Consider the following 25,602-nt stretch of genomic DNA (forward strand, 5'->3'; position numbering starts at 1 on the left):
CCTGTTCGACAAGCGCAACTTGAAGTGCCATTAAGAAAAGCGCGTTTTGAGCACTTTAACAGGGATGCGCCCCGATGTTTTTTCACGCTATTTTACTAGGCGTTTTCCATAACTCCACATAATTTTGCCACTTTGACGCGTAAAGTGGTGTTGTTTATTCTACGCTCGGTTTTCGATAACTGTAGGCGTTAAATGCGTAGAATTCGAGGTTCGTAGAGTAGGTAACCGATCTCGCGCCATAATAAATCGCTCGGAAGTCCTACGCTTAATTACGCTATATCTCGTTATTCTCGTTATCGATAGTAATAGTTGAAAACCTTCTTAAGCGATATTTAGAAGCGCTCTCTAGAGCTAATAATAGATATAGAAATAGTTACTCTTTTCTATTTAGTTATATCGAGATACTAGTCTTCGACTAGAGATATTTTAAACGCTTATCGAGTACTTAAGAGAAAGTATTCGTAAGATCTATTCTATCGATATCGATAAGAGATTAGTAATCTTTCTTTATATCTATCGATCTAGTAGTAGCTATCGAGATATTTTACTACTTTTTAACTACTTACTCGATATAATCTCGAGAATATTTAATCGAATTCTAATAGTACTTACTAAGCTTTATTTAGAGTTAGTTTAATAGCTAATAAAGACGTCTTCTATACTATTATAGATTAAAAGTAATAGTAAATTTTACTCTTACTTTAAGAACTACGTCGAAATATTTAATAGTACTTATATTATTACTTATATTTCTATTATTAAGTAATTACTCTAGTATAATAAAAAAGACTTTCTATTATAAAATATTCTTACTATCTACGACTTTTTTCTTAGATTTATCTTTATTTACGCGAGTTAGAAAGATTCTACTTATAATACTCGAATTTTATAGAATACGCTTATTAAAAGTAGATTTATATCTTCTTCTTATCGATATTATCTATATAAATAGAATAGAGTATAGATAAAGCTAGAAATAAAAGAGAAGTTATTTAATTTACGTTACTCTTAACTAAAAACTTATATTAAGCGAGTATTTAGTATTTTAAAGTATAAGTATAAAATTATTAGAAAAGCGCCTTAATTCTTAATAAAATAATAGATAAATCTTATACTAGCGCTAATAGTAATTTATAATATAAATATTAATATACTAGTTAATCTCTTATAAGATCTAAATTTTATAGATCTCTTTAATATTAATAATACGCTTAAACTCTCTTAATCTACTTCTACTACTACTACTACGACGAAATTAAACTCTTTTTTAAACGTCTTAAAAAAGCGACGAAATAAGATAATATAAATAATATAAAAAGACTATTAACGCGTAAGAAGAGTAAGAAAGCGAAATATTAGATATTTATACTAAAAAGAGCTAGAGTTATACTCTATAGAATTATCTTCTTATCTAGTTAAATAAATAACTCGTATTTAAGCTACTTTTTATAAACTATATATTTAGTATCGAGACCGAGCTATATATTAATATTACTATCGATAACGAGTACTTTTATTATAATAATAAGTTTTCTATCTAAAAGATAATACTCTTCTTATAATTATTTTACGACTATAGATCTAGCGGAATTTTCTAGTATCTTTATTACTAATTCTATTCGCTAAGAGTATTCGATTATATTAATAATCTAATTAAGAGTATTAAGTTATATATTCTTCGTATTAGTATCTCGATCTCGAGATCGATAGAGCGCGTTAACGATAGTAATATATTTATACTTATTTATAGATATTAACGTCTTACTCGATATTTTATTTATAAATAAATAATTATTTATAATTATAGCGTTACTACGCTAATACTTATATTAAATACGATTTTCTCGATCTTCTTATCGCTATTATCTTTCTCGATATCTTCGATAGTATCTCTAGCTATATTTATAGTATCTTTTTCGCCCTACGATATATTCTCTTTCTTCTCTTACGATATATTAATCGATCTACTCTATAAGTATAGCTTTATAGTATAGATACTAGTAAAGATCTCTTCTAAGAAAGCCCTAAATAAAAGCGGTTTATCGCGCTAACGAGCGTTTTTTAGATTCTTCGTAATAAGCTTATTCTATTTATTTTTAGATATTTAAATTATATTATCTTTCTTATTAACGCTTAATATATTACGAATTCGAGTCTAGAATTTAAAGTTATTTCTTAGCTATACTAAGATAAGTTAATAGCTAAATTAATATAAAAGTTATATAAAGAAATAGTTATATTTATATATTAAATTACGCTTACTTCTTATTTAGTTTTTACTCGATATTAGAAGGTTTTTCTTCCGAAAGGTAGTAATAATATACTTATTTACGTAGATCTTAAAGTTACTATTAAATATCTATTCGGAGTCTTTTCGTATAGCGATAATATATTCGCTTAATAGGGTCTTAATAGTATAATCTATCTAGTTATAATACTTACTATGCTTTTAAGACTTCTATTTAGTTAGTAGTAGAGTCTTTTACTCGATAATCTCTTAAGAACTTATATTTATATAAAGTCGAATAGAATAATAGAAATTAAGCTTAAAATAGATATAAAACGACGCTTAAAAGTATCGCGTAGATTAAAGTACTATTATCGTAAAGGTAGTCGAAACTACCTTTACGATAATAATACTTTAACTTATAACTTATATCTTAACGCCGCGCTAAAAAACGGACTATACGCCGTTAAACTTAAATCTAAGATATCTATAAACGCCCTTAAGAAAAGGGCGTTTTTACGCGTTTTAATGCTAGTTGGCACTTCAAGTTGCGCTTGTCGAACAGGCCCTAAGTAGTTGTATTTAGTTCTCGGCGCACTTTCCGCTTTGGAATTGGGCCAGTCAGGAATTCCGCGACAGTGAATTGCAGTGAGCTGGGAACCCAGAAAACGTCCCCTTCGAAAGAGGGCACCTGTGGAGGGGACCTTTCCAATTCAGATAAACGGGACTGTTTAGCAACAATGTCATCTACCCCCTATAGACCAGCCACCGTCTGCGAGTTGTGACCTCCCTACAGAGCTCGGTCGAACAAGATCCTCTCGCCACCGACGGAAGGTAACCTGGAGTAACTATGAATGAGCAAGTGCCGGTGGCATTATCGGGCCCCTACTTATCAACCTAATTCGCCCTGCTTCCTATCATTATAATAGTATAGTGTTATTCAGGATTGCCTCGTTCGAAAAGTTACGTAGAACTACGTGCTATTCTCGGCAGCGTCTCCTCGCGCGCCTCTCCAGGCGAGGATGTCGGGATCATACAATGTTGTCCATGCCTGTAATCTGTGTATGAACCCTGACACTCCGTAAACCTCCGGCAGCCTCGCCTAGATCCCTTCGGAGCAAAGTCCGGCAACTCTGCCTGCTGTCTTCTGATTCAACCTCTTTTATTATTCAACGAGGTTTCCACAGAACTTCTGAAAAGCATCAAACCACCATCCAATATCTGTTCCTGTGGCCCTCCGCAAGGCCGAGTTCCACCCGACAAGCGACCGCCCCATCGCCGCGATGTCACCTTGATCATTCTGACGCTTGCGTTGCCCCCACGTTCGCCTTGTCCTATTCGTTCTTTTCCTGTTCATGATCCTCCCCGGACCCCCGCACCTAGCATTGCTCCCGCTGACGCTTCTCCAGAGGCGGGCAAATGGCTCTGGAGGCCGTGGACCATGCGATATCTCGGCCAACCAGCCTTCCCGTCTTGTCTGTACAACACACCACCCACAACGCCGCCAAGTGCTAGACAAGCATTGATGTGCCGATCGCTCGCTCGCTCGCTCGCCAAGCGACCACGGCAGCGGAGTGGCGGTAGGTAGTCCCTACCTCTGTGTATCTGGTCAGCTGCCAGTTCAATTGCCGGCTCATACATAATACGAGCCAGCCTGCCCATTTAATCTGGACATCAGGTCATCATTCCAAGGGAAGATAGCAAGCGCCCATATCCTTCTCTCAAGTCAAGAGGCTGCTCGAGCTGTTTGTTGACTGAGTGAGACGTCTTCAAAGGCCGGAGTTGCACAACCAGACACCATGGTGAACGTTGACGTACACCCAAGTCCGCTGCCGCCTCCTTCACAGAGAGTGCAAGATGACGATGTCTACGAAGGTGAAGATCCAGACGCCGCTGGCAAGAACATGTCCCCCGCTAGATATGCTGCGACCAGAATTACAACATTGAAGCCACCGATGGCAAAGGCTCCCAATCCAATTAAGCTGCTGGGCACGCTCTCCACCCAGCAATGGATGTTTTTCCTGGTCGCCTTCCTGGCATGGTCGTGGGATGCCTTTGACTTCTTCACTGTGTCCCTCACAGTCTCCGACCTGGCCGAAGACTTTGGCAAATCAAACACTGACATCACATGGGGTATCACCCTGGTCCTGATGTTTCGTTCTGTCGGATCAACTATTTTCGGGATAGCTGCTGATCGTTATGGTCGCAAATGGTAAGCCCTAAGATCTGTGCATCTGCTTCACTTCCCGAACTTACATTTTGCTCCAGGCCGTTCGTCGTGAACAACATTCTTTTCATCGTGCTTGAACTTGGCACTGGTTTTTGCAAAACCTATAAGCAATTTCTGGCGGTCCGCGCTCTGTTTGGTATTGCCATGGGTGGCTTGTACGGCAATGCAGCTGCCACAGCTCTTGAAGATTGCCCCGAAGCCGCACGTGGTATTCTATCCGGAATGCTCCAACAAGGCTACGCCTTCGGCTACCTCCTTGCCACTGCCTTTGCACGAGCGCTAGTCAACACCACCTCGCACGGATGGCGACCGCTTTTCTGGTTCGGTGCTGGCCCACCGGTCCTCATCATCCTATTCCGTCTCTGTCTTCCAGAGACCGCCACCTTTCGGGCTCGTCAAGCTATCCGCAAGCAACAAGGTAGTCTGGCATCGACGTTCGTGGCCGAAGGCGAGGTTGCCCTCAAGAGGCACTGGCTGCTTCTCTGCTATTTGGTTCTACTCGCCGCTGGACTCAATTTTGCCAGCCACGGTTCGCAAGATCTGTACCCGACACTGCTCTCAAATCAGTTCAAATTCTCCCCAGACGCCGTCACAGTGACTCAAGTCGTGGCCAATCTGGGCGCCATGACGGGCGGTACGATTGTTGGTTACTGCTCGCAGATTTTTGGACGTCGACTGAGCATTATGGTCATGTGCGTGATCGGAGGTGCTCTGCTCTATCCGTACACCTTTGTCAGCTCCAAAGCCGTCATCGCAGCCGCATTCTTCCAACAGTTCTGCGTCCAAGGTGCGTGGGGCGTGGTTCCCATCCATTTGATGGAACTTTCGCCAGGCTCCATCCGCACCTTTGTGGTAGGAACTTCCTATCAACTCGGAAACCTGGCATCTTCGGCCTCTTCAACTATCGAATCCACCATCGGCGAGCGATTTCCCCTCGACCCGATCCACAAGGACGGCAAGACGATCAAACGCTACAATTACGGTTTGGTCATTTGCATTTTCATGGGTGCGGTATATGCGTACCTGTTTCTCATGACGTTTATCGGACCGGAAAGGAGAGGCCGCAATTTGAGCGTCGAGCATGACGAGGATATGGCTGAGGTCACGCACCGCGACTTGAGACATCAACAGGATGTCCATATTGCCCATGGAGATTCGAGCGAAGAGGAGAAGGCAGTGAGACATGAGCAAGAGAAGATTTGAAACAGTTTCAGACCCGCGGGGTGTTGGTTTCGAACATAAGTGGGCATTGTACGCAAGAAGATATATAATACCGGATTGAAAGAGTTGATCGAAACGTCAAGGATACGCTGTGTGGCGTGTGATGTGTGATGAACATAAGTAACCAAGTATCACGCTTCATTCGAAAAAGTCCTAAAACCTACGTGGAGCAGTAGTAAATTGGACGCCCTGAAATAATGAATCCAATGTTGATACTGCCAGAGTGGTTGTGGAAATATTTATGTTATATTCTCAACTTCCCTATATCCAGCAGGCCATCAGTTCATCTGAACTTCAACAGCCTCGCGTCAATATCTATGTACCTATAGTTGTACTACAGACAGTTAGAGGATAATCTCGTACTGGTAGTGGAACGTCGGGGCAACAGGAATCAATCATAGGTAATCTATCTAAGGCTGGTTTCGGTCTTGGTGCTCGGTCTCATAATCAAACCTACGCACCCTCGCTGCCATACTACGTAAACAGTCATGCCCAGGTACTTAACTTTATAAGCATGAGCATCAGACATTCTCAATCATGGGACACAGTTCCTAACAGACCGAGCTCGGTTGCTTTGCCTCGATCATTTATCGATCAATCCACAACAGAGAGGACCGGGTCAGGCGGACGCGCCACAGGCAGACACAGAAAAGATGAATAGGGAAACGCTTCCTGTACCTGTACCTGAACCTGAACCTTTATCATACTAACAAAGCCATAACGCCACCACCGACCCCAAACAATCCACAAGAGAGAAGTGAAAGTCAAACACACATCGTCAAAGTCATTCATTAATCACAACACTGCTTTCCATCTTCATTTTCCGACCTTCAGTTGTCCCTGTGCCCAGACTGCGCAACATCCTGTAGTCTCTCGTTTTGGGTTCCACAAAGGTTCGCTCGCCCACCATCCACACATAACATGCATACCCTTTTCGTCGGAAGGGCCACCGGCAACAACGCAAGTCATAGAATCATCAATCTGTCAATTGCATCTCAGATCCAGTGGTCTTCTACTGCGCCACCCTGGGTAGCAGGCGCATTGGCAGTCTTCTTGTCTCCTTCTTCGACTTTAAGACCGACGTCCACAACCAGGTCCAGCTTTGGAGGTTCGTCATTGGCCTTCTTCTTGACAGGACTCTTGCGCGGACTACTGAGAGCCGAGTTCGTGACATCACGCGGCGGTCCGGCTCGAACATCTTCAATATACCAGCCGTCCGCTTTCGCCGCGGCAACCCAACACTTCAAACCTTCGTGGACTCCACCATAGAACTTTTCTTTACACGTGCGTAAAGTACCTCCCATGACCTTTTCAAAGCCCGAGATCCTCAATTCTTCACGGAGCGAGTTGCGGTCGTTGGCCGTGGGCAAGAACGCAATTAATCCATTGACCAGGTCTAAATGCGTCGCCAGATACTGTGTAGCCTCCCATTCGACGCCGCCAACGTAGGGCGCCGCAGGGTGAGGTGGTCGTGGCGCGGGAAAGTGAGCCCGAGCATATGCGTCAGACCCATCAGATGCAGCGGTGCTGGAACCGGGGTTGACGATAGGGATAACGTTGAGATGATGCAGAAAGATCCAGAAGACTTCCTTTGTCACGTTCGAGACCTCTTTGCACCAGACTCGGTAAGGCCGAGGGACATGCATTTGCGACACAAAATCCAACGGCTGCTTGTCTTGCTCCGGCGCAGGGTCTTTCAGAAATCCTAGAATCGCGGCGGCCCGCTTTTGCTTTCCTTCCACGTCGAAATCCATGGCAGCGGACAAGTGGGCAAACAGAAGCGATACTATCACTCCTCTGGTGCTGAACTCGGCTGGACCTTTCCTGTCGGGATCAAACAGCATGCTCAGCAACGCCGGAAAGAATTCCTGTTCCACCTCGTGCAGACGCTGGAGTGCTCGAGAAGTCGTGCATAATCCCTTCAAACAGAGCAAAGTCTCATGCAATAAACTGTCTTCATGCTCCTCTCGCCACTCAATCTTCTTGATCCGATAGTATAGCTGAAGAAGTTCGTCCATCCCACCCTTGGTCACGAAATGGTCGGTCCAGCTGATGGACTCATTTCGAACGAGGATTCGCAGCTTGTGGATTTTGCCCACCTCCACCAGTTCGGGCTTCTGTACTTCGCGCAGATAATGGATAAAATCGCCCGGTGTGGTGGCACTATCTGCTGGGTTAAGCGACACCAGTGACGAGGACGAGGCCATGGCTCTCGAAGAGCCAGGTCGGGCGTTAGTTACATCAACCGACTTGTTCCTGGATTTGCTACGAGAGCGAGAGGATGATCCAGGTCGGTCCGATTTGTTGCTGGAAGACTCCTCATCACGTCTACTCAAAGTCAGGATGCGACTCCGTGGCCGGGAACGTGACCGAGACCGTTTGCCTTCTTTCCCGTCGTCGTCCTGATTCTTTGGACGCTCAGGTTCTTGCTTCTGTGGGCTTTTCGTCGATTTTGGTTCAGATGAATCCCCTCCTGCAGAGTTCATTGATGATCCGCTGCCCACGCGTTCTCCCTTGATCAAGCCTGCTTTCACATCTGGCTTCAGATTTCTCATGTTGTCGCGCATATTCAGAGGTATATTCAACGAGTCCAGCACCTGCTCGAAAGCTGAATCAATTTCCTGCGGGCTGAGTGAAGGGGTCGACGCTGAAGGACTGTCTGGATTGGTAGAGTGGTCCTTGCGGGATTTCATGTTCAAGGATTGGATAGCATCGAAAACTCTCGATCCTCGTTTTGTCTTGGTATCTGTCTGGGAGCTTTCCGTGGAACGAGTTGCTAACGCAGGACGAGCATCTGGAGTGCGTGCTGATCCCGGGCGACTCGAGTTCCTATCCTTGCTCAACCCACAGTCTGAGCTAGACCTGGGCTCATCATCGAGGTTCTCGGTGAAGACGGAGCTTCTGCTAGATTTGTGCTCCAAGAATGGACGCTGAGGAGGTTTGTGGTCAATTGAAGTTGGAAGTGCAGGGCCATAGCCGTAGAAGTTCCTCTGTTCCTTTGGACGAAATTCCGAATAGTCTTTTGGAGTGTAAAGTTTGATCTCTTCCTCGATCCTCTTCCGCTGGGACATTGGGTAAAGCATGGTGCCGTCGGGGCTTTCCAGCGGCTGGGTTGCGAACTGCTGCCAGATTGGAGTAGGGACTTCAACAGGTGTCTGCTTGGATGGCGATGAGCCGTTCTCGTTGTTTGTGTCCTCTCTCAAATCCTTCTTGGATTTTCGCTTGAGTAGTCCTGTCAAGTTTGCCGCTGACTTGACCTTCTTGGGTTTCTTATCAACGACACAGCCTTCTGTAGAGGAAACACTGCTCGCATCGATAGCTTTCTCTTTTCCCAGTATAAGTCCTCTTAGCGATACAGAGCTTCCGGTCTTCTTGTGTCCAGGCTTCGCTGGAGATCTCTGTTCCTCACCAAACTTGGTCGCGACTCGCTTAGTTTGAGGTGGGCTGTTGATGTGTCGTTCCCCCAAAGGACTTGCGGAAGATATCTTATCCTGATAGTCTCGGGGCAGAGTCTTGGTAGGGCTTTGGTTCTCCTTTCGACGCGACTTCACGACATCTGTTGCAGAAGGTGCATGGCTGCGGTAAGTTCTTCGTCCTCTCTGCTGCGGCTCCGGATCCTCAAAGATCTGAGCTGTCCGCAGGACGTTTGAAGCCATGGTGAAGGCAGGAGTAAATATTGCGCACGGGGCTTGATCAGATCATACTCATTATTGGTGCATGAACAACTGAAGAAAGAAGTGCACGGGCAGCACGTTGGTCCACGGCTGGAGAGCGCAGGCATAGAAGCATGTGGTTGGCATTACGGTGACCGCGTCGGTTGTTTACATGGCAACAATCGATAAGGCCGTGTATCAGGTCACGTGCCATGCATTTCACACATCACCCCAGGGTCAGCATCACAAAGCACGATTTTACTTCAAAGAACAGTTCAGGATTTTGAACCAGGTAGTTGTTCACTTAATTGGACACTTTGCATAGCATCTCTGTTTATTCCAACGCCATAGGTCATTGGTCAATACTAAGACCATCTCAAGCACGACTGCCATTATATAACATCATCCTCAGGCGATTTTCCACATCTCCATCCCATACGGTCAAGATTATGTCCCTGGGCTAGGTCTCTACAGTGTTACAAGATGTATATATTCCGCCTTTCATCAGCGCCATCCCTATGGTGGTTTCTTTCCAAGGCCATCCAAGAAGGCCGATTGTACATCCTTCATCCAAACAGGCGTCACTGAACAATGCTTTGTCGCCATTGGTCAATCTGTGCTCTCTGCTTCGGATTAAGCGGTGGACCCATCATGGGATCCTGTATGTATGGCTGAGCACCATACCCATACGGGTAAATGCTCATGGGTTGTTGCATATGCATCGGCAGAGGAGCGCCATAGAAGGATGGCTGGGCAACATTAGGTACATGGTTCATGTATGCATTTCCATGTAGAGCGTTCATGTAAGCGCCGTTCTGTTGGGTATATCCCCAGTTTGCGGTTTGTGATACAGGGATCCCTTGGTTGTAGTTGACCGAAGGAAATCCCGAATTCTCGTCAAACTGTATCAAAGGACCCTTTGGTTGACCATTGTGTCGCTCAGGTCCCTTTGACTCGCTGGAGACCTCTCTGGATTGAGCTCCGACTGGGTGGGCTTGCAGAATGTCAGCCATGCTGCGCATTGATCTGATTCGTGGTCGACTGTCAGATTGCGTGCCGGCGAGGAGGGCCTCCTCCTTCAACCTCTTCCGGCGCTGTGCTAGCGTCTCCTCCCCGTCAGGCGTCTTGGAGAGCTCTTGGTCTTTAGCAGCAACATTTAAACCGAGTTGACTGGACACTTCTTCGGTGAATTGGCCCGCAGTGCCTTTCTCTTTCTCCAACTTCAGCCTTGCCGCCCGCTGTGCCAATGTCTCATCTTCGGTTTCGGGGACGGTGTCCCCAGTAAGTCCTGGAACATCTTCGATAACAGGAGCACGACTGGCTTCTTCTGCGTGGCTTCTAGTGTCAGACTTTAGAGACTGCAGCGGTTCTCCCCGTAGTCGCGCACGTCGGTGGCTCAGTGGCTCATTGTCCTCCATTTCGCGCCTTTCGAGCAGCCCGACCGGTCGATGAATATTGGCATGAGCCGCTCTATCCTTTTCTGGGAACAACAGCCCCAGTGGGACATCTTCGTCATCGAAATTCTGCTTGTCTGCCTCCTCATGATCTTCCCAGGCAAGTGTGACATGTTTTGTTTTGCGAGCCTTTTGTTGTAATTGAGTCACAGCATCCATTTCAAGAAGAGTCGAATGCATCCCATTGGGAAAGGCGCGCGCCGCGGTAAGATTCCGCCGCTTCTGCTGTTCTTTGCGCAGCTGCAATTCTGCGAGCAACGTAGTCGGGGCGGTGGAAAAGCCAGGATCGACCATGCCTTCTCCTGCCTCTTCCTCGTCTTCACCGTGCTCCAGCTCGTCTGCATCGGGCATGATGGCCTCTGCGGCTGCGTGATCGAAGTCATCATCACTAGCGTCCGGATCGCCCTCACCCATAAGCTTGAAATCTCGGGAGTTCCGCCGATCGACCTGAGCCTCGGACAGAGCAGTGCTGGAACGTTGAGTCCTAAGCAGGGTACTCAAAGAGCTTCGACGCTTCTTTGCTTTTTGGTTGGGAAGTTGCACACTCTTCCGCGGCGACTTGTGCACGCCATACACTTCCTTGCCAACCTGGCCGGCGATCGGATGGTCAGTGAATGCACTCACAGGGGCATAAGCGGCAGCGTCTAAGATACTGTCCAGAGTCTGAACAGCCGAACCATTCTTCAACTCGAGCTGTTCGGTGGCGCTGGGGTATTCAAAGAATGCACTGGCACGGAGCTGTGACGGCAGGTGCTGTGAGGCTCGCTGGGCCGGCGTGTTGGTGTCAGCACCTGCCAGCCATGCCGCGGATTTGCGCATTTCATCCGGGATCCCGCTAAGCGCTTGTAGACGGCGTTTCTCCCGTTCGCTGATGTTGACTTTGGAAAGCCGCGGGGGCAGATTGAGCATGACAGGCACAGGTGCAGGATAGTATATCATTTTCTCTCCAGGTTGCGCTTCGCGATAAACCTTAGAGTCTCGTGCTAGTGGTGGCCGTCGTAGAGAAATCTGGCGCGCCATGGAACCGTCGCCGCCATAGTGAACACCATCGAAGTCGTGGAAGGCGGACTGCGCTTGCCGGTATGTATCGTTGGATGCGGAAGTGGTGGGCCTCTCCTCTTGGATGGAGCCGGCGGGCGACTCACGCGAGGTTGGGTCCGTGTTTCGTTCATGCGAAATCGGCGCAGGCGAATGGTCATCGGAGGTGAGGCCAAGTGCTGTGAAGTCGAGCGGTGTGAGCTGGAGCGGACGACCTTCTACCGGAGGCTCCGGCAACGTTTCCTCACGGTGGCTGCCATTGGAAACCTGTCTCTCCAGTTGGAGCTGGTTCGGGCCTAGACCAGACTTGATTGAGCCAGTGGGAGACGTGATGTATCCTGAAGGAGAGTATCCTCCTATCCTGGCTGTTTGATTGACCCCTATGATCGAATTCGACAGCGAACTAGTCGAGAACTGTCTTTGCTGAGCTGGATGAAGGACATGGTTCAGGCTCAGCGGGGCGGAAGACTGCCGTTCTGACCGCTTTTGATCCTGTCTCATCTTGCTCAACTCATCTTCCAGGCTCGAGGTCATGCTCAGACGCTCGGCGCTTTCTTCCAAGCGCTCCACATTCTTGATGAAGGCCCCTTGCAGCGAATGTAGATCCGGTGTAGGGTGATTGAGGGGAAGATGGCGACTAATGGAGGCTGTTCTGATGGGCGGCTCTTCTGGTTGGAATGTAATAGTGTCATCTTTGTGCGATCCAGAGTCCTCCATTTTCACGTCAGTTTTCTGCGATGTCTCTATAGGCTCCTCGTAGTCCTCCTCGTCCACGATTTCATATGAAGGGGTTGACGCGAGAGATTTCAAGAGAGATCCAACACCTCTTGACGGACCGGCCTGCGGATCAGCGGATTGCTCCCCATCTCCGGACAACGCAATGCCCATGGCAGAGAGGTGCGGACTGGAGATGTCGGGAAGACTGGGGGAATCCAAGTTTGAGTCGTGGGCAAAGGCATCACGGTCCGCTTGGGCGACAGAAGCGTAGGCCATTTGGCGACGTTAGCAGCCCCTGCTGGACACGCGAGATAGGAACCCGCAGTAGACCGGCCGCCGGAAACTCTGTTATTCTTGTAACGACCTAGAGATCCCTGAGGGCATGATCGGTCTCCTTATGCGCGTCCACAGGTGATGCGCATATGGTTGGTGCGGCAGTACAGCAGCAAGGGATGTGGATGTTCGTTGATGGACAGAAGCGGAAGTAGAGCCAGACGACCGGCAAGGATACGCGATAAGGAGCGCCTTGTCAGGCGGGATCTTCGAGCGTGATTGTAAGCGAGCGGCGGCCGATCATTGAGGACTTCGTATAAAGGATGGAGTTCAGGCGCGACACTGCAGTCGGGGAGGGATCTCATACAATGCAATGAGGGCTCTGCTCGCGGCGAATAATGCGAAGTACAAATGAACTCAGACTGTGACAACAAGCCTTCAAGTTCAAGGTTAGAGTGCAGTTTGTCTTTTTTTGGGGCTGACGGCGGCTCGGCCGATGAATTCGATCGATGGACTGCTGCTAGTCACTATTTCAGGCCCTACTAGTACTTGTGTGGCTCTCTTCCGCCTAACCGGGGTACTTGGCTAGCAGCGCCCCAGGCTGAGAAGTGGATGAAGATGGCTTTATCAAAGGGCGTACTATCAGGAACTTGGTGGAGGGGTGCCTCGATAGGCGACCCAATTTCATCTGCTTCCGCGCCTTTTAGTTGGAACGGCGCCTCTCAATGTCAAGTGGTACAAGTGGTACAACCTAATCTCACGGGGGGTATCCATCAAATCCAATCACCACCACTGCATTGATCGGCACCTTCAACGTTTCCCACACTTTCTTCGGTTGCTAGACCCTATGGAAGTAGTGTTATCATGCCGTTAGATGAGATTCAACATCCCCAGTGCTTTGTGCCACTTGTTGGTATGCGATAAACCGGGTTTGGAGACGAATGCAGCTACACTGCAACCAGCAATGATTTCGGCTGGTACAATGACCAGGGTCTATGCTCATACTTATTCTATATGTCGTCCTCATTGTTGTTTTCTGCCGTGTCGCCCAGAGACGGACAAACAAAGGCTTCGGGTCCCGTGCCGGGTTTCTGCATTCAATTCAACCATCAGCGGCGCCAGTGGAAGATGGCATTTACCACCGTGACTGCCAGCTGAGTGGCAAGTCACTATTGTTTGATTAGTGCCGCCGGCGCCGGAAAGTTTGGCCAGGAACACCGACAGAAAGACCAATCGAATGCTATCAGTTACCACTACTAATGGCGCTAAGCTTAGTCCTCTTAGTCGAGCACTTACCGCTGCCAGTGGAGTATACAAGCTACAACTTGAACTGGACAGACATCTTTCCGGACAGGACGGTAATAACACATGTTCAACATCCCGTTTGCAGCTCATGCTTTTTCCGTACCTGCAGCTGGTACCTGGCGCCGCTGGTGCAGCGTCTGGTGTATGTTGATCGGACTCGTTACCTAGGTATACCCTGGTTGAATCGAGGCTTGACTCTTCCTCCTCTAATCTGCCGGGAGCCAGAGACGCCCACCAAGTTCAAAGCCACTGTGTCGGCCTGAAACTCCATGAACTGGAAGAGGAAAACATGCTCGGATATCTGCAGATTTTGAATTTTCCAGCTTGAAAGTGACTTCGACTCGCGCCAGCCATCTCAACCCCGGACACAAGGATTCCTGCTGATTTTGAGTTCCTTTGTTGCATCCTCTTGCGCGCAAACACAATGGACGACAGCCATCAAGGTGACTGAGCTTGTTACTACCAGCAATCCTGACCAATCCCGTACCGCTTTGTAAAGCAACACGGCCAGCATCACATGCTTCGTGTGTTATCTTTCGACGACTCTTTATTCCAACGCTGCATGCAGTGCAGCATGCTTGCGTCTCCTTCTTCGATCGGCCAGTCACCGACAAGAGGGACGTCATGACTTATGGCTCTCTGAAAAGGCCCGATATCCGAATATACAACAATTGCATTTCATACTATCTAGGACAACAAGGAGGAATAAATTTAGAAATCCTGATATCTCATCGAAGGAAGGATGACTTTCTTGTGATGCTTACAATGCTCATATTCACTGGCATGGTTCAAAGTGTCCTTTCTCCAATCAGGACTGCTGTGTCCATTTGGCTCCTCAGATCTCCTTGATGCCGTGCGGTCCACAGACGCCAAGATAAGAACCATTCAGAGACCCCTTCCACGGCTCACCAACCTAAGCTCCAGCGCTGTTACAGCTCGCTGCCAGTGGTAACACATACACCAAATCCTATATATTCCACTGAGACTCACACTATGGTGTCAATAGAACACTGACGGTTTGCTAACTTAGAATAAGCTAACTTCTATCAAAGAGGTAAGAATACCAAGGAACACCATTGCATTAGCGAAGTCCCATAACCTGGCCGATTTTGCATTCTGTTATAGCTACCTTTCCACAAATCGGCCACAGAGTCTCCCCGAGGTGACTCCAGGTATAGTACTTACCAAGGTCAGATGATGTTCTGTTTATCAATGTCTTTTATCATGATGCCTCGTGTATCACCGGTCCTAGCCAACTTCAGACGCAACGAACAAGCCCGGCTGGTAAGAATCGCCCCACTTCATCTTGCTACCTGCCTAGTTTACACATTCATTCACTCGAGCCTCAACTTCGATAAGGTACGTCTACCAGTGGGTGGCGGGTGACGAAGCTTTAAACTGGATCGTCTTTATATCAACTCCGACTCGCTCAACTCATGGCTTTGGTTCAGCTGGATGTTTCCTTGATACACCTTAAAGGACTAAGTACTGCCTCCTTTTCCGCGCAGACATTCTTTCCCATCTGTCCACTGAAACCAACGCAAAAACACGGTCAGTAACACAATGACAATGTCCTGCCGACGCTTAGCCTGTGCTGCAAACAGCGTGTCAATGGGCATTGGCCACAATGATTCCTCGGAGTTGGCAAGCTTCTATTCTACCTGGAAAATGTGACAGTGACACTAGGATTTATTGTTGTTATCATGTCTTTATCCATGCTCTTTGCAAGTATTCGGACCACTTATCACTTCTTGCTTCCCAACTACAGGACGACAAATGTCCATTTCGGGCCTCGTAGTCAGCGACAGGTGAGTGTACGATAAGCTATAATATGCTTCCGATGCATGATCCGGCAAGAAAACAATATCCAGCCCAGTCCGTTACAGATTAGAGACATCACATTATTGTTTTGTTGTCATGAAACCAGCAAAAGAAAGGCAAAACGGAGGTGTCACAATCTAGAACAGAAAGCCGTCAAGAACGACCCATTATGCACGTCCGTTTTGCGAAAATACTTTCACTCTTCATGAACTGGCAGAGCCCGCGAATTTGTGTGGTCATTTGCATTTTGAACATTGATCTGCGGAATCCAAGGCAGCCGATGCCGTTACTGACAACATGCTAGTACCTCAGCTGTGCTATACAGCCCCCAGAGACTCGTGAAAAACTTGAAGAAATGAGAAATTCATTATGATCAGCCGTTTAACCCAAGACAAGACAAATTCCGTGGGACTATCTGATTACCCTGTCCCAAAAAACGGTCCGTTTCATTTCCCATTCCCATTGTTGCCGCCGTTGCCACCATTGGCGACTTTGCCTTTCTTTGCCAGGGCCTCTTTACACTCGTCGCAATACCATTTGGCGCTCTTGGGAACACTCTTCAGCCCGATACATTCCAGGTGGAACCATTGTCGGGGACAATCTTCCTTGTCGCAGGCCACCATCTCGCCGTAGCTGACGCCTTGGCAGTAGCAATACCGTTCCTCGTCTTCTTCGGCGCCGTCGGCTTCTTCCTCGTCACCACGGGCCCCGTTATTGGTGGTGTTGCTGATGCTGTTGCCGTTACTATTGTTGTTGTTGTCATCGCCGCTGGGCACACCGCCCCGTTCCGAAGGTGTTCCAGACTGGGACTTGGCATCGGGTTCATCCCTCAGCCTCTGGCTGTTGGTCGTGAGCGGGCTAAAGGCCGAGAAACTGCCACTCTTCTTGTGAGGCCGTTTCATCGGTAAGCCCTTGGGTGACAGCGAGTCATGGAGACCGTGGTCCTTGACTCTCGGTCGCGCCGGGCGTCTGGGCTTGGTGCCGTTATTGTTCGTGTTGTTGCCACTGCCGCTACCGTTGGCAGTCCCGGTCTCAGTCTCCTCAGCCTCGGCGAAGGACCCGGCCACGGGCGTCGACGTTTTCGAGGCTCTACCCCGTCGTTCGTTCTTGATTTCGCTCAATTGCAGCGGTGGAGGAAGGCGAGGTGAAGCGACGGCTCCCTTGGTCGAACCCTCCTCAGGCGGCTCATCTCTGGCTCCGCCCTCTTGTCCGCTGGCCGAGCTTTCCAGCAAGAGAGCACCCCGCAACGAGGGTTCTCCTTCCGCGCTGTCGGCTGCTGTGGCCTTGTCTTCGAGCAGGCGGTCTCCCTTGTCCGTCTTGGTCTCTTTCATGGTATTCTTGACCTCGCTTGTGCTCTTGCCAGTCACCGCTGCGACGCTGTGCAGTTCGGGTGTCGAGGCCGTGACATTGTGACTACCTCCCGGCTTGTTTGCGGCCGATGAGGAAGGTCGCCCTCGTGTGTTCTCTGCGCCTTGTGTCGAGTTCTGCCGCCCTCTTCCAGCCGGACGTGCGTTGGATAACGCAGGGCTTCTCTTGTATGCTTCCTTTCCGGTCGTTCCAGCGAGAGGGGAGGAGGCCAGTTTGGGTGAATCCTGGGTAGCCGCGTTGATTCTGCAGAACAACAAAGTCAGTAAAATGCGTTCGGGGATCGGGAAGACTATCACGTACCTCTTCCGAGCCACAGTCGTGACAGCGGTCGATGCCTTCCTCTTTTTCGCATTCTCCTGTTGAGAGTTTTCTCTTGACATGGCTCGTCCTCCCACGGCGTTACTGATTGAGCGCTCCATGCCGACTCCACCAACTGTAGGCTTTTCCGCTTTCTTTCTCTTGCCGGGACCGGCGCCGGTGCCAGAAATGCCCAGGCCAGTTGTATCCGGTGCGGTCTCAGCGGCGCGCTTCTTGCCTGTTGCATTGGTCTTCCGTGTCTGGGCCTTGGTCTCGTCGAAGTCAGACTCAGCATGTTGATTGTTTCTATGCCTCCGGGCCATGACAGCTTCTCGTCGGGCTTCGCTCCTATGCGCAGCCTCGTTTTCATGAGGAGTGCCAGCGCCCGTGGCTCCGTCTTTTCTGGTAGCAGGCGCAGCTGGTTTTTTGACGGCATTCAGATCTGGATACGCCCAGTGTCGGAGACTCCCGAGTCGTGCTTCCTCTGATATCTCGTCATCCAAATGTGACCAGGCCTTGTCTAGACGACGAATGTGTTTTGCCACCTCTTCATTGGCATTGTTGATGACATGGTTCTTTTCATCCATGGTTACCATTATTGCCATTAAATGCTGTCTGAGAGCGTGGAACTGCTGCCGGCGCGGTAGAACAGCCGGATCGGCCGAGCGAGCAGAGGCAAGCGACGCTGTGTCAAGGGAAGCGCCGGTGACGCTGTTGATCTCGCTGGCATGGACGGGGTCATCTGGAGCAGTCGGTCCCGCCACAACTGGCGCAGTCGAGCCCAGATTTGTTCCTGTGATCGCCGGATCGGATAGACATTGTCTGAGTATGTTCTGCAGATTTTCCTCCGCCTCCCACGCCTTCGCGTCAACCTCTTTCAGGAGCGAATTGTGTCTCCGAAACTCTCGAGGCAAGGCCGCGATGGCGTCGGCGAAGTGTGTGATGGCGGGATAGAGGCGCGGAGGTTCGCTACTAGCCGGAGCTGTGTTGGCTGTGGTCATGGTAGTGTTCGAAGTTCCGAGAGGAAGACCACTGGCGCTGGTTAGGGAGTTGTAACGCGGCGGGCCGGAGCCGAAGCCTCTTGTGACTCGTTTGGGATTGACCCGAGTTTGGCGCGATGGGCCGCCGCCGCGGACATTCGAAGTGCCCAGAGTTGTAGTCATTGTGCTGGTGGACATGAGGATCTATGGTTCCGAAGGGGAACGAGGGACAAGAAGCTGTCCAAGTGGTGTGCGATCGGGGGCGGCTGGCGGGAGGGGATGGGTGCAGAAACTCAGCAGACGGCGTCACAACAAGTACTCGGCATGTCACTCAGGTTCCAATAGTCAGATATTGTCAAAACATTGTGCACAATAAGAAAAGAACACGCGGAGCGCTGAGAAAGAGGGGATGGAAAATGTGCATGAGAAGACAGACGACACAGCGCAGATGAGCAGCGCAGCAATGGATTGCGCGCGCACTGTAGATGGTAGATACCTTAGTATCCTCCCCCCAGTCCAGTCCAGTCCCCCATCCAGGGATTCTCCAATCGGCCAATGTGACGCAAACGCCGATAGCACACATTCACGCAAAGTGTCTTTATGTAATCAGCCCTTTCAAACTTGATGGCAGGCCGCTTCACACGCTTTCACTCACAGCATCTGCCGCCGCGGATGCCATGATTCAAGAACGACAACCATGCTAGCCTGGATGGAAAGTGACAGTCAATATTCCGCAGCCGTGGTTATTCATTGAGCGGGCAAAAGCTTATAATGAGGAAGCAACCTGACAACAAGGAAAGGAAAATGGCCGCTGCCTCTTCTGAAGTACTATTACAAGTTCTGCAAATCCATTCCAATCAACCAAATTCGCAACTGGCCTTTCCCGCAATTTTTCGACTATTCCATTGCTCAGACAAACATCCACAGGCTCCTGCTGACCCCAGCCTTTCGTCTCTTCATGCCCAGCCGTTTGCGAGGACGGCTTGATAACTAAAGTCTTCATCATACTTCTCCGAAATTGAGCATGTCCCATGCACCCTCATATGTTTGCATGTTGGTACCTCTTCTTCATACTGGGCCCTGGACAAGGCCATACTCAAAACAGGAAAATTATCGGCCGCTCGCTCCGGATATACGGCCGGCCTTGGTTCAAGGAGGCTTCTGACCAAGTACGATATACCTGGACATGTTTATCAGCAGGTTGCTTCATTGTGATCAGGACATCAACAACTGAACAAAAGGACAAAATGCGCCGTGCCACTCACGTCGTCCAATATGCATGGATAGATTCTCTGGTCAATTCCTGACGGAACCCCTCTAGAAAATGATTCAGCTGTGTCTCATTCCATCCAAGGGTCTCTTTGAACAGCGCCACACTCATGCCATATACACCAGTATACAGGGCTTCATGGCTCCAGCTACCGACTTGTTTGAGCATGGGATCCATGGCCCATGGCCCAATGGGCATTTTGGACGAGACGATATGCGTATTGATGAAGCCTTCTTCCTCCATCTGAGCTTTGAGTCGGTAAGGATCGCATCTGGCCGTTTCCCCCCTTATTTCGCAAGCATGATTCCACAACCGGGCCCATTCGACCATGAAGCTGTTTTGCGGGAGCGAATCGTCGTCGGATCTGAACTGGAAGTCGATTTCTTGGTTTTCCACCCACCCTCCAGGGCTCAGACAGAGGAAGGCTTGTCGGTAGAAGTGTGGCCAACTGCTGACGCCGAATCCGTTCATGATCCGCGTGTGGATTAGGTCAAATCGTTCTGGGCTAAAAGCCCACGGCTCGTCCATGTCGGAGACCTCGAATTGCAAATTCGGCGGCACCCAGCGCGGTTGGATCGGCGACAGGTCGGTGCCTATCACCAGTGCTTCAGGGTACGCATCGGCCGCGTTGATTGCCCAAATCCCCGTTCCTGTGCCTATATCCAGAATGCCGTTGGGATTGACAATGGGTGCGTAGGTGATCCGGTCTCCGATGACTGCACGCAGGGCATGGTACTGCAGGTCGAGCCTCTTTTGCTCGCCCTCGTCGTTGGGCAGCATGTATTTGCCAGCATGGTAGGCGTGATACGTGCGGCCATGCCGTTCTTCAAAGGCATATACGCTCGGGGTGACTGATTCGGTCGAGCAGGCTGCGTCACTGTAGCCGGAGTCGCTGGCACTGGACTCGGCGTCCGTATCGTCGACTTCGGGGGTGTTCTGTGGAGAGGCCATCTCCTTCCTGCGAAGTAAAGCGGCTGTAACTGACGAGTACAGTACTACTTGGAAGCAATAAGGACCATATTGATGGGCAGTAGTGAGCACGAGGTGGGAGCAGCGCCAGTCTTAACACACGGACCCTTAGCCCGACGAACTGTCTTTGCCTACCCGCGCATTCCAAGGAGCAGAAGGACAGGCGAAGCGACAGGACTAGGGAGGCCCAGGTTGTCGCGTATCTAGGGTGGATTTTTCGACTATCGACCCTCAGACGAGTAGAACTAGTGGTACTGACAGGGCTGGCCTGGTGCTTACCAGCAGCGCCTACATCCTTAGCTACCTTTCGGAACGGCTGGCGTTCTTCGGCAGCAGCGGGGGTTGTCAAATCTCGATCTACGGTAGAGGGACCGGACCGCTCAGCTTTCGCCCAATCCGGGGTGGCGTGGTAGGGAGACGCCGGAAGGCAATTGAGATGTCCGAACAATATCTTAGGATGAGTTCCAGCCAACAGATGGGACGATGAGACTCTGGGACTCTTGAGACTGAGACTCTGACAGATGGAAACTGTCAAGTGCCACTGCACCCACGTCTCGTCACCCCGATAGCGTCCATCTCGACACCACCTCTGCCAGACAATATTGAATGGGCTGAACTATGCCTCCTGTCAACGCCTTTTCCCTCCCGGGGATGTATCTTGTGCATCCGCCTTTCGCCTGGTTGAGGCCAATGAGATCTCGCACAAGGGTCAACACCCCTTTGTCTACTTATGCACTCAGAGCGCCACTGTGCCTAGAGTGTTGCCATCCCACGTCGACCTGGGACTGTCAAGCAGTGCCAGTGCAAGTTGGGACCTACTACTACCGGACATGCATGGATCAGGCTTCGACAAGAAAGCAACCTTTCACCTTGTTGCGGCAAAACTTGAACAAGAGTCAGCTTTTCCAATCCCTGTACAGCCACTGTGATAGTGATGAAGGGGGTTCAGCTATTGTCTCTTTCGCCTGTCAATGTGCATGTGTGGCCTGTCCTTAGCCGTTTCAACCCTTCATCATTTACGCTCGGAAAGTACAGTATGTTTGCCTTTCCCCCCATGCTTGAACCTTTTCAAGATGGCGCTCACCAGGGCATTGCTCACGACTCGGTTTGTCCCGATGGTGTACATCTCGACGATGGCTACAGGCTTGCCACAAGCGCCCACACTTTGACGGGCCTTTCCTAGCCATAGCCTACAGTGCGTGGCTTTTGTCAATCCCTTCAGTGGCAAAGTGATCAAGGACATTGCAGCCTTGCTCTGGAAATACGGTGAGCACAAGCGAGCCCATCCACTTCGCAGGGGCTTGGTTGACTGGTCGCCCTCAATGCTCCTCAAACAGCCCCCTTCCAAGGTATCGCGCCCGACATTGTCGCGCCTACGACCCGTTGCCCTCCCTTACATGGCCTCTCCTTGCTCGGACTTCCGTTGAGGCGCATTCTGCGGTACGTTCGCCATCCCACCAACTCTCAGACATAGCCTGGCATCTAGGTGCCTGGCACAGAAGGCTGAACAAATGGCGGGATCCTGTGCGCTTCAAGTGCAGATCCGCAATGCTCATCCGCACTTGTGCGCCCTTCTGCAACCATACCAGGCAGCTGATCACAGGATACAGTGCTCAATCAATGGTCTTGCAATTCTGGAGCCTGACATCGACGCGCGGATATTCGACCTGATCAGCCTGATTCGGAGTGAATTCGCCAAAAGCAAATTGGCGAACCTGGCCTTTCTCCCGCAGGGTCCTACTGTCTACACTTAGCTCGCATTTCCCCTCCCCCTGCTCTTATGAGACGTCTGACACAGACCAGAAATGTCTGTTCCTGTATCCCCTAGGTCTACAGCTGCAATCTGGAACCATGTATCCTCCCACTATACCGCATTTCTGCATACGAGGCTCGTGGCTCCATGACGGCCAAAGATCTCAAAGTGAATGGTCATGACTTCCATGGCTAGGGCTTCTAACTACGAGGTCAATGTCAAGCCACATGCAGACATGATGGACTCATTCTCACATGCGTCTAACGCAACAGGATTCAAACGGAAGGATATGGTGCGGCTGTTGAGGGGCAGTAAGTCGGTGGCCACGGCTGCGCCTATGATCACGCCTTACATCATCGCAAGCCCAGGAGGTTACGAAAGGTGCGTCAAGCAGATTGGAGCAAAATGACCCAGCCTATGGTGACTGCTTCATCCCATCTGCCATCCATGCAAGCACCTTCTGCTCCTCCAAGAATGTGTCAAAAGATCGTCGTGGTCTTGGGTGTCCGCCCACTGCAAGCTCCCGATCCCAAGCTGCAACCTCCTGGAGGGGAGCTGATCGCCGCCATCTTTACTTCTGGGTGATGGCGAGTGCTCCATGACGCATATGTGACACGACTACGGGGTGGGAACCCATGGCCCTGATGCCATACTTTCCCTGCTAGGGGGTATGGTAAGGCCGCCACCGCCGAAGCCACCAAGAGCGACGCAGCCACTGGAGGAGGGGCTGATTAATCACGGACGAGGTAACGGTGAATGCATTTCGAAGCACCACTGGGGGTCGGCTGGGGTGGGGGAGGTAGCAAGTCCCGACCGGCGTCCACAGTGTCAACGTTCGGATTTGCCTTCTGGCGATAGCCCATGTGAGGTCTCAAATGGCATGCTCATTGCTCTGGCCGTCCTGGACGTGGTGGTTGATTCAAAACCTGCTGCCCAAGTCTGGGAGGACTGTCGCCAACCTGAACAAGTGACCGCGCATGAATGCTATGGCGTCCTTGTGCAGAGCAGGGCAGATGGGCAAGGTTGAAGGCAATGCCGAAAAGATTGTGTACATAGAGCAACTCCAAGATGGCTGGCTGACTGTCCACCCTATGCCCTTGTAGTCGCAGCAATGAACCTCCTGACATGCAAGTCCGTTGCCCTCGCTCTTTTTTTTTTGACTGTAACGTACGATGGGGTTCAACCTTCCAGACCAGACGCAAGTTTATTATACCCGTTAATAAAGCTCACTTGAAACGAAGTCTTTGCACTCTACGAACTCCAAAACTATAGCTATATGAAACGCAGAATATACCGGGTATACCCATTCCCTTGCGATAGCAGATGCAAAACTCCAAGGGACCGCATCTAGACTTCACCCCACTACTGATCTGGTTGTATAGACTGACCGAACTCGATATCAACCTTGTTACAATCATAACTCCTTCACAACTTGATCCAGCACAAACCTCCCAAACCCCCTATGCAACCTCATCACCCAACCCGGGATGATCTTCTGACGGTCCCCCTCGGCCGGAACAATGTGGTAATCGTGGGCCGCAGCAAACCGCACCTCGACCATTGCTTCTTCCCCGTTGTCGTCGGCAGTAGGCTCAAGCAATTCGACATTCAACTCATGGCGTCCACCAGACATCAGTCGCCACGGGTATCCCCAAGCAGCGAGTTTCTCGAAGAACAGCCGTGGATCGTCCGGCATGCGCCAGCAGAAGAGGACGGCTTTGACACGGTTGTTGGGACTGGAAGTGGACGTGGACGTGGACGTCTTCGACGGCCGCTGCAGCAACAGACTGCCTTCGGCGTCGGCGTCGGCTTCAGAGCTTCTTCTAACTACTCGCACCTCGCCGAGACGCCAGTCGCCCTCTTTTGCATCGCGTAGTTCTTCGGAGTTGGCGGGATTGAGTCGAGGCAGACCAAAGTAGTCGCGTTCCATGCGCATGATTCGGCTGTCTAGGAACCGCTGGGCCCATAGTAGCGCGAGATCTTGGTGCGTACTGTTGCTGCTCGACGTAGACTCGAAGCCGTTGCTGTTGTCGGACTGCAACAGCTTCCGCAGCGGCACGCGCGCCGCAAAGACATCCACATAAGCGCACCGTTGCGTCTTGGGATCATCTGGAACCCGAAGGATTTTAGATGTTGTCGTTTCCGGTGGGAGTGCCGGGTATCGACGCTCCAGCGAGTTCAGGTACAGATGCGTGCCGTATCCAATGCCCAGGGTTGTGAGAGCCAGTCCACCCAGGACTCGACGAGATCGAAACCAAGACATGGTTTTTTTTGTTCTTCTTCGAAACAAGCCGGTACGGAATGAGAGCTTTGCCAAATGGACTCCCACTACCTCCCCAAGTTACTGACTCAGTCACTCACTCGGTAATAAATAGTATTGAAACCTGCAGTGGTGGAATGATCAAAGTGTTGTATGCTTGGGCCTTTCTGGTTATACCCGGTTGAAATGCAATGTAAACCAATTGCAACAGGAGACCTGAATCCAGATACACTCCGAGTATTCTTTTATAGTATCGGATCTATCGGCGTAGCTTGGATTGACAAAGGGTACAGCTATGGCCGCGTGAGTATTGACCCGCCGCCATCGAGGCTATAGGTAAAGCCTTGTGGAATCAATCGAATCATGTCCGACTCTCCGAGGCCGGATTCTTAAAGTTGGTATGTTTTATTTAGTGGGACGGAAAGTTGTTGGACCGAACACAACCCAGCAGAACTGCACACCTAGGTACTCGCCAAAGTACTTGTTGTCTCATTCGCGTCCTAAGAAGAACACAGGGGCAAAAGGCTCTCTAGGGATCGACCAGTTACTCACATATACCATTTACCTACTGCGAACCCCGAGACCAAGATACAAATCCATACATAGATACTGGTCCCGAGTGACTGTCAAGATAAACAGCATGCTTGGTCAGCCGAAGCTTTCCATGGTCCAGAGGATATCAATCAGTCAGCTATCCTAAAGACGACAGCAGAAAGTTCGGCATAACGTCCAAGAACTGGGCTCAATAGGATTGTTCCAGGACCAT

At 49.9% G+C, this 25,602-nt stretch overlaps 7 protein-coding genes across 7 annotated transcripts; 2 read left to right on the forward strand and 5 right to left on the reverse strand.

Annotated features, from left to right (window-relative positions):
* Nucleotides 1-4,026: 4,026 nt before the first annotated feature.
* Nucleotides 4,027-5,660, forward strand: HMPREF1120_08793 (MFS transporter, SHS family, lactate transporter; the record flags this gene model as incomplete). The annotated part of the gene is made up of 2 exons (XM_009163062.1): nucleotides 4,027-4,439; nucleotides 4,496-5,660. 2 exons carry the CDS (start codon nucleotides 4,027-4,029, stop codon nucleotides 5,658-5,660), a joined length of 1,578 nt encoding a protein of 525 aa, XP_009161310.1.
* A 369-nt stretch (nucleotides 5,661-6,029) lies between these two features.
* Nucleotides 6,030-9,457, reverse strand: HMPREF1120_08794 (uncharacterized protein). Its single transcript, XM_009163063.1, has one exon. It carries the CDS (start codon nucleotides 9,332-9,334, stop codon nucleotides 6,674-6,676), a length of 2,661 nt encoding a protein of 886 aa, XP_009161311.1. The 5' UTR covers nucleotides 9,335-9,457; the 3' UTR covers nucleotides 6,030-6,673.
* Nucleotides 9,458-9,582: 125 nt separating this feature from the next.
* On the reverse strand, nucleotides 9,583-13,503 carry HMPREF1120_08795 (uncharacterized protein). The gene has a single exon (XM_009163064.1). It carries the CDS (start codon nucleotides 12,814-12,816, stop codon nucleotides 9,913-9,915), a length of 2,904 nt encoding a protein of 967 aa, XP_009161312.1. The 5' UTR covers nucleotides 12,817-13,503; the 3' UTR covers nucleotides 9,583-9,912.
* A 2,882-nt stretch (nucleotides 13,504-16,385) lies between these two features.
* Nucleotides 16,386-18,782, reverse strand: HMPREF1120_08796 (uncharacterized protein; the record flags this gene model as incomplete). Its single annotated transcript, XM_009163065.1, has 2 exons — nucleotides 16,386-17,550; nucleotides 17,608-18,782. 2 exons carry the CDS (start codon nucleotides 18,780-18,782, stop codon nucleotides 16,386-16,388), a joined length of 2,340 nt encoding a protein of 779 aa, XP_009161313.1.
* A 1,063-nt stretch (nucleotides 18,783-19,845) lies between these two features.
* HMPREF1120_08797 (uncharacterized protein) lies at nucleotides 19,846-20,805 on the reverse strand (the record flags this gene model as incomplete). The annotated part of the gene is made up of 1 exon (XM_009163066.1): nucleotides 19,846-20,805. The coding sequence occupies one exon, from the start codon at nucleotides 20,803-20,805 to the stop codon at nucleotides 19,846-19,848; it is 960 nt and encodes a 319-aa protein (XP_009161314.1).
* Nucleotides 20,806-22,763: 1,958 nt separating this feature from the next.
* On the forward strand, nucleotides 22,764-22,985 carry HMPREF1120_08798 (uncharacterized protein; the record flags this gene model as incomplete). The annotated part of the gene is made up of 1 exon (XM_009163067.1): nucleotides 22,764-22,985. One exon carries the CDS (start codon nucleotides 22,764-22,766, stop codon nucleotides 22,983-22,985), a length of 222 nt encoding a protein of 73 aa, XP_009161315.1.
* Nucleotides 22,986-23,717: 732 nt separating this feature from the next.
* On the reverse strand, nucleotides 23,718-25,275 carry HMPREF1120_08799 (uncharacterized protein). The gene has a single exon (XM_009163068.1). It carries the CDS (start codon nucleotides 24,837-24,839, stop codon nucleotides 23,991-23,993), a length of 849 nt encoding a protein of 282 aa, XP_009161316.1. The 5' UTR covers nucleotides 24,840-25,275; the 3' UTR covers nucleotides 23,718-23,990.
* Between the last annotated feature and the right edge of the window lie 327 nt (nucleotides 25,276-25,602).

The sequence above is a fragment of the Exophiala dermatitidis genome (genome assembly GCF_000230625.1).
Source record: "Exophiala dermatitidis NIH/UT8656 unplaced genomic scaffold supercont1.8, whole genome shotgun sequence".
Taxonomy (NCBI): Eukaryota; Fungi; Ascomycota; class Eurotiomycetes; order Chaetothyriales; family Herpotrichiellaceae; genus Exophiala; species Exophiala dermatitidis.

What these genes read in the sequence shown, in the direction of transcription:
- HMPREF1120_08794 (XM_009163063.1), bottom strand. Translation starts at nt 9,334, where the DNA reads ATGGCTTCAAACGTCCTGCGGACAGCTCAGATCTTTGAGGATCCGGAG.
- HMPREF1120_08795 (XM_009163064.1), bottom strand. Translation starts at nt 12,816, where the DNA reads ATGGCCTACGCTTCTGTCGCCCAAGCGGACCGTGATGCCTTTGCCCAC.
- HMPREF1120_08799 (XM_009163068.1), bottom strand. Translation starts at nt 24,839, where the DNA reads ATGTCTTGGTTTCGATCTCGTCGAGTCCTGGGTGGACTGGCTCTCACA.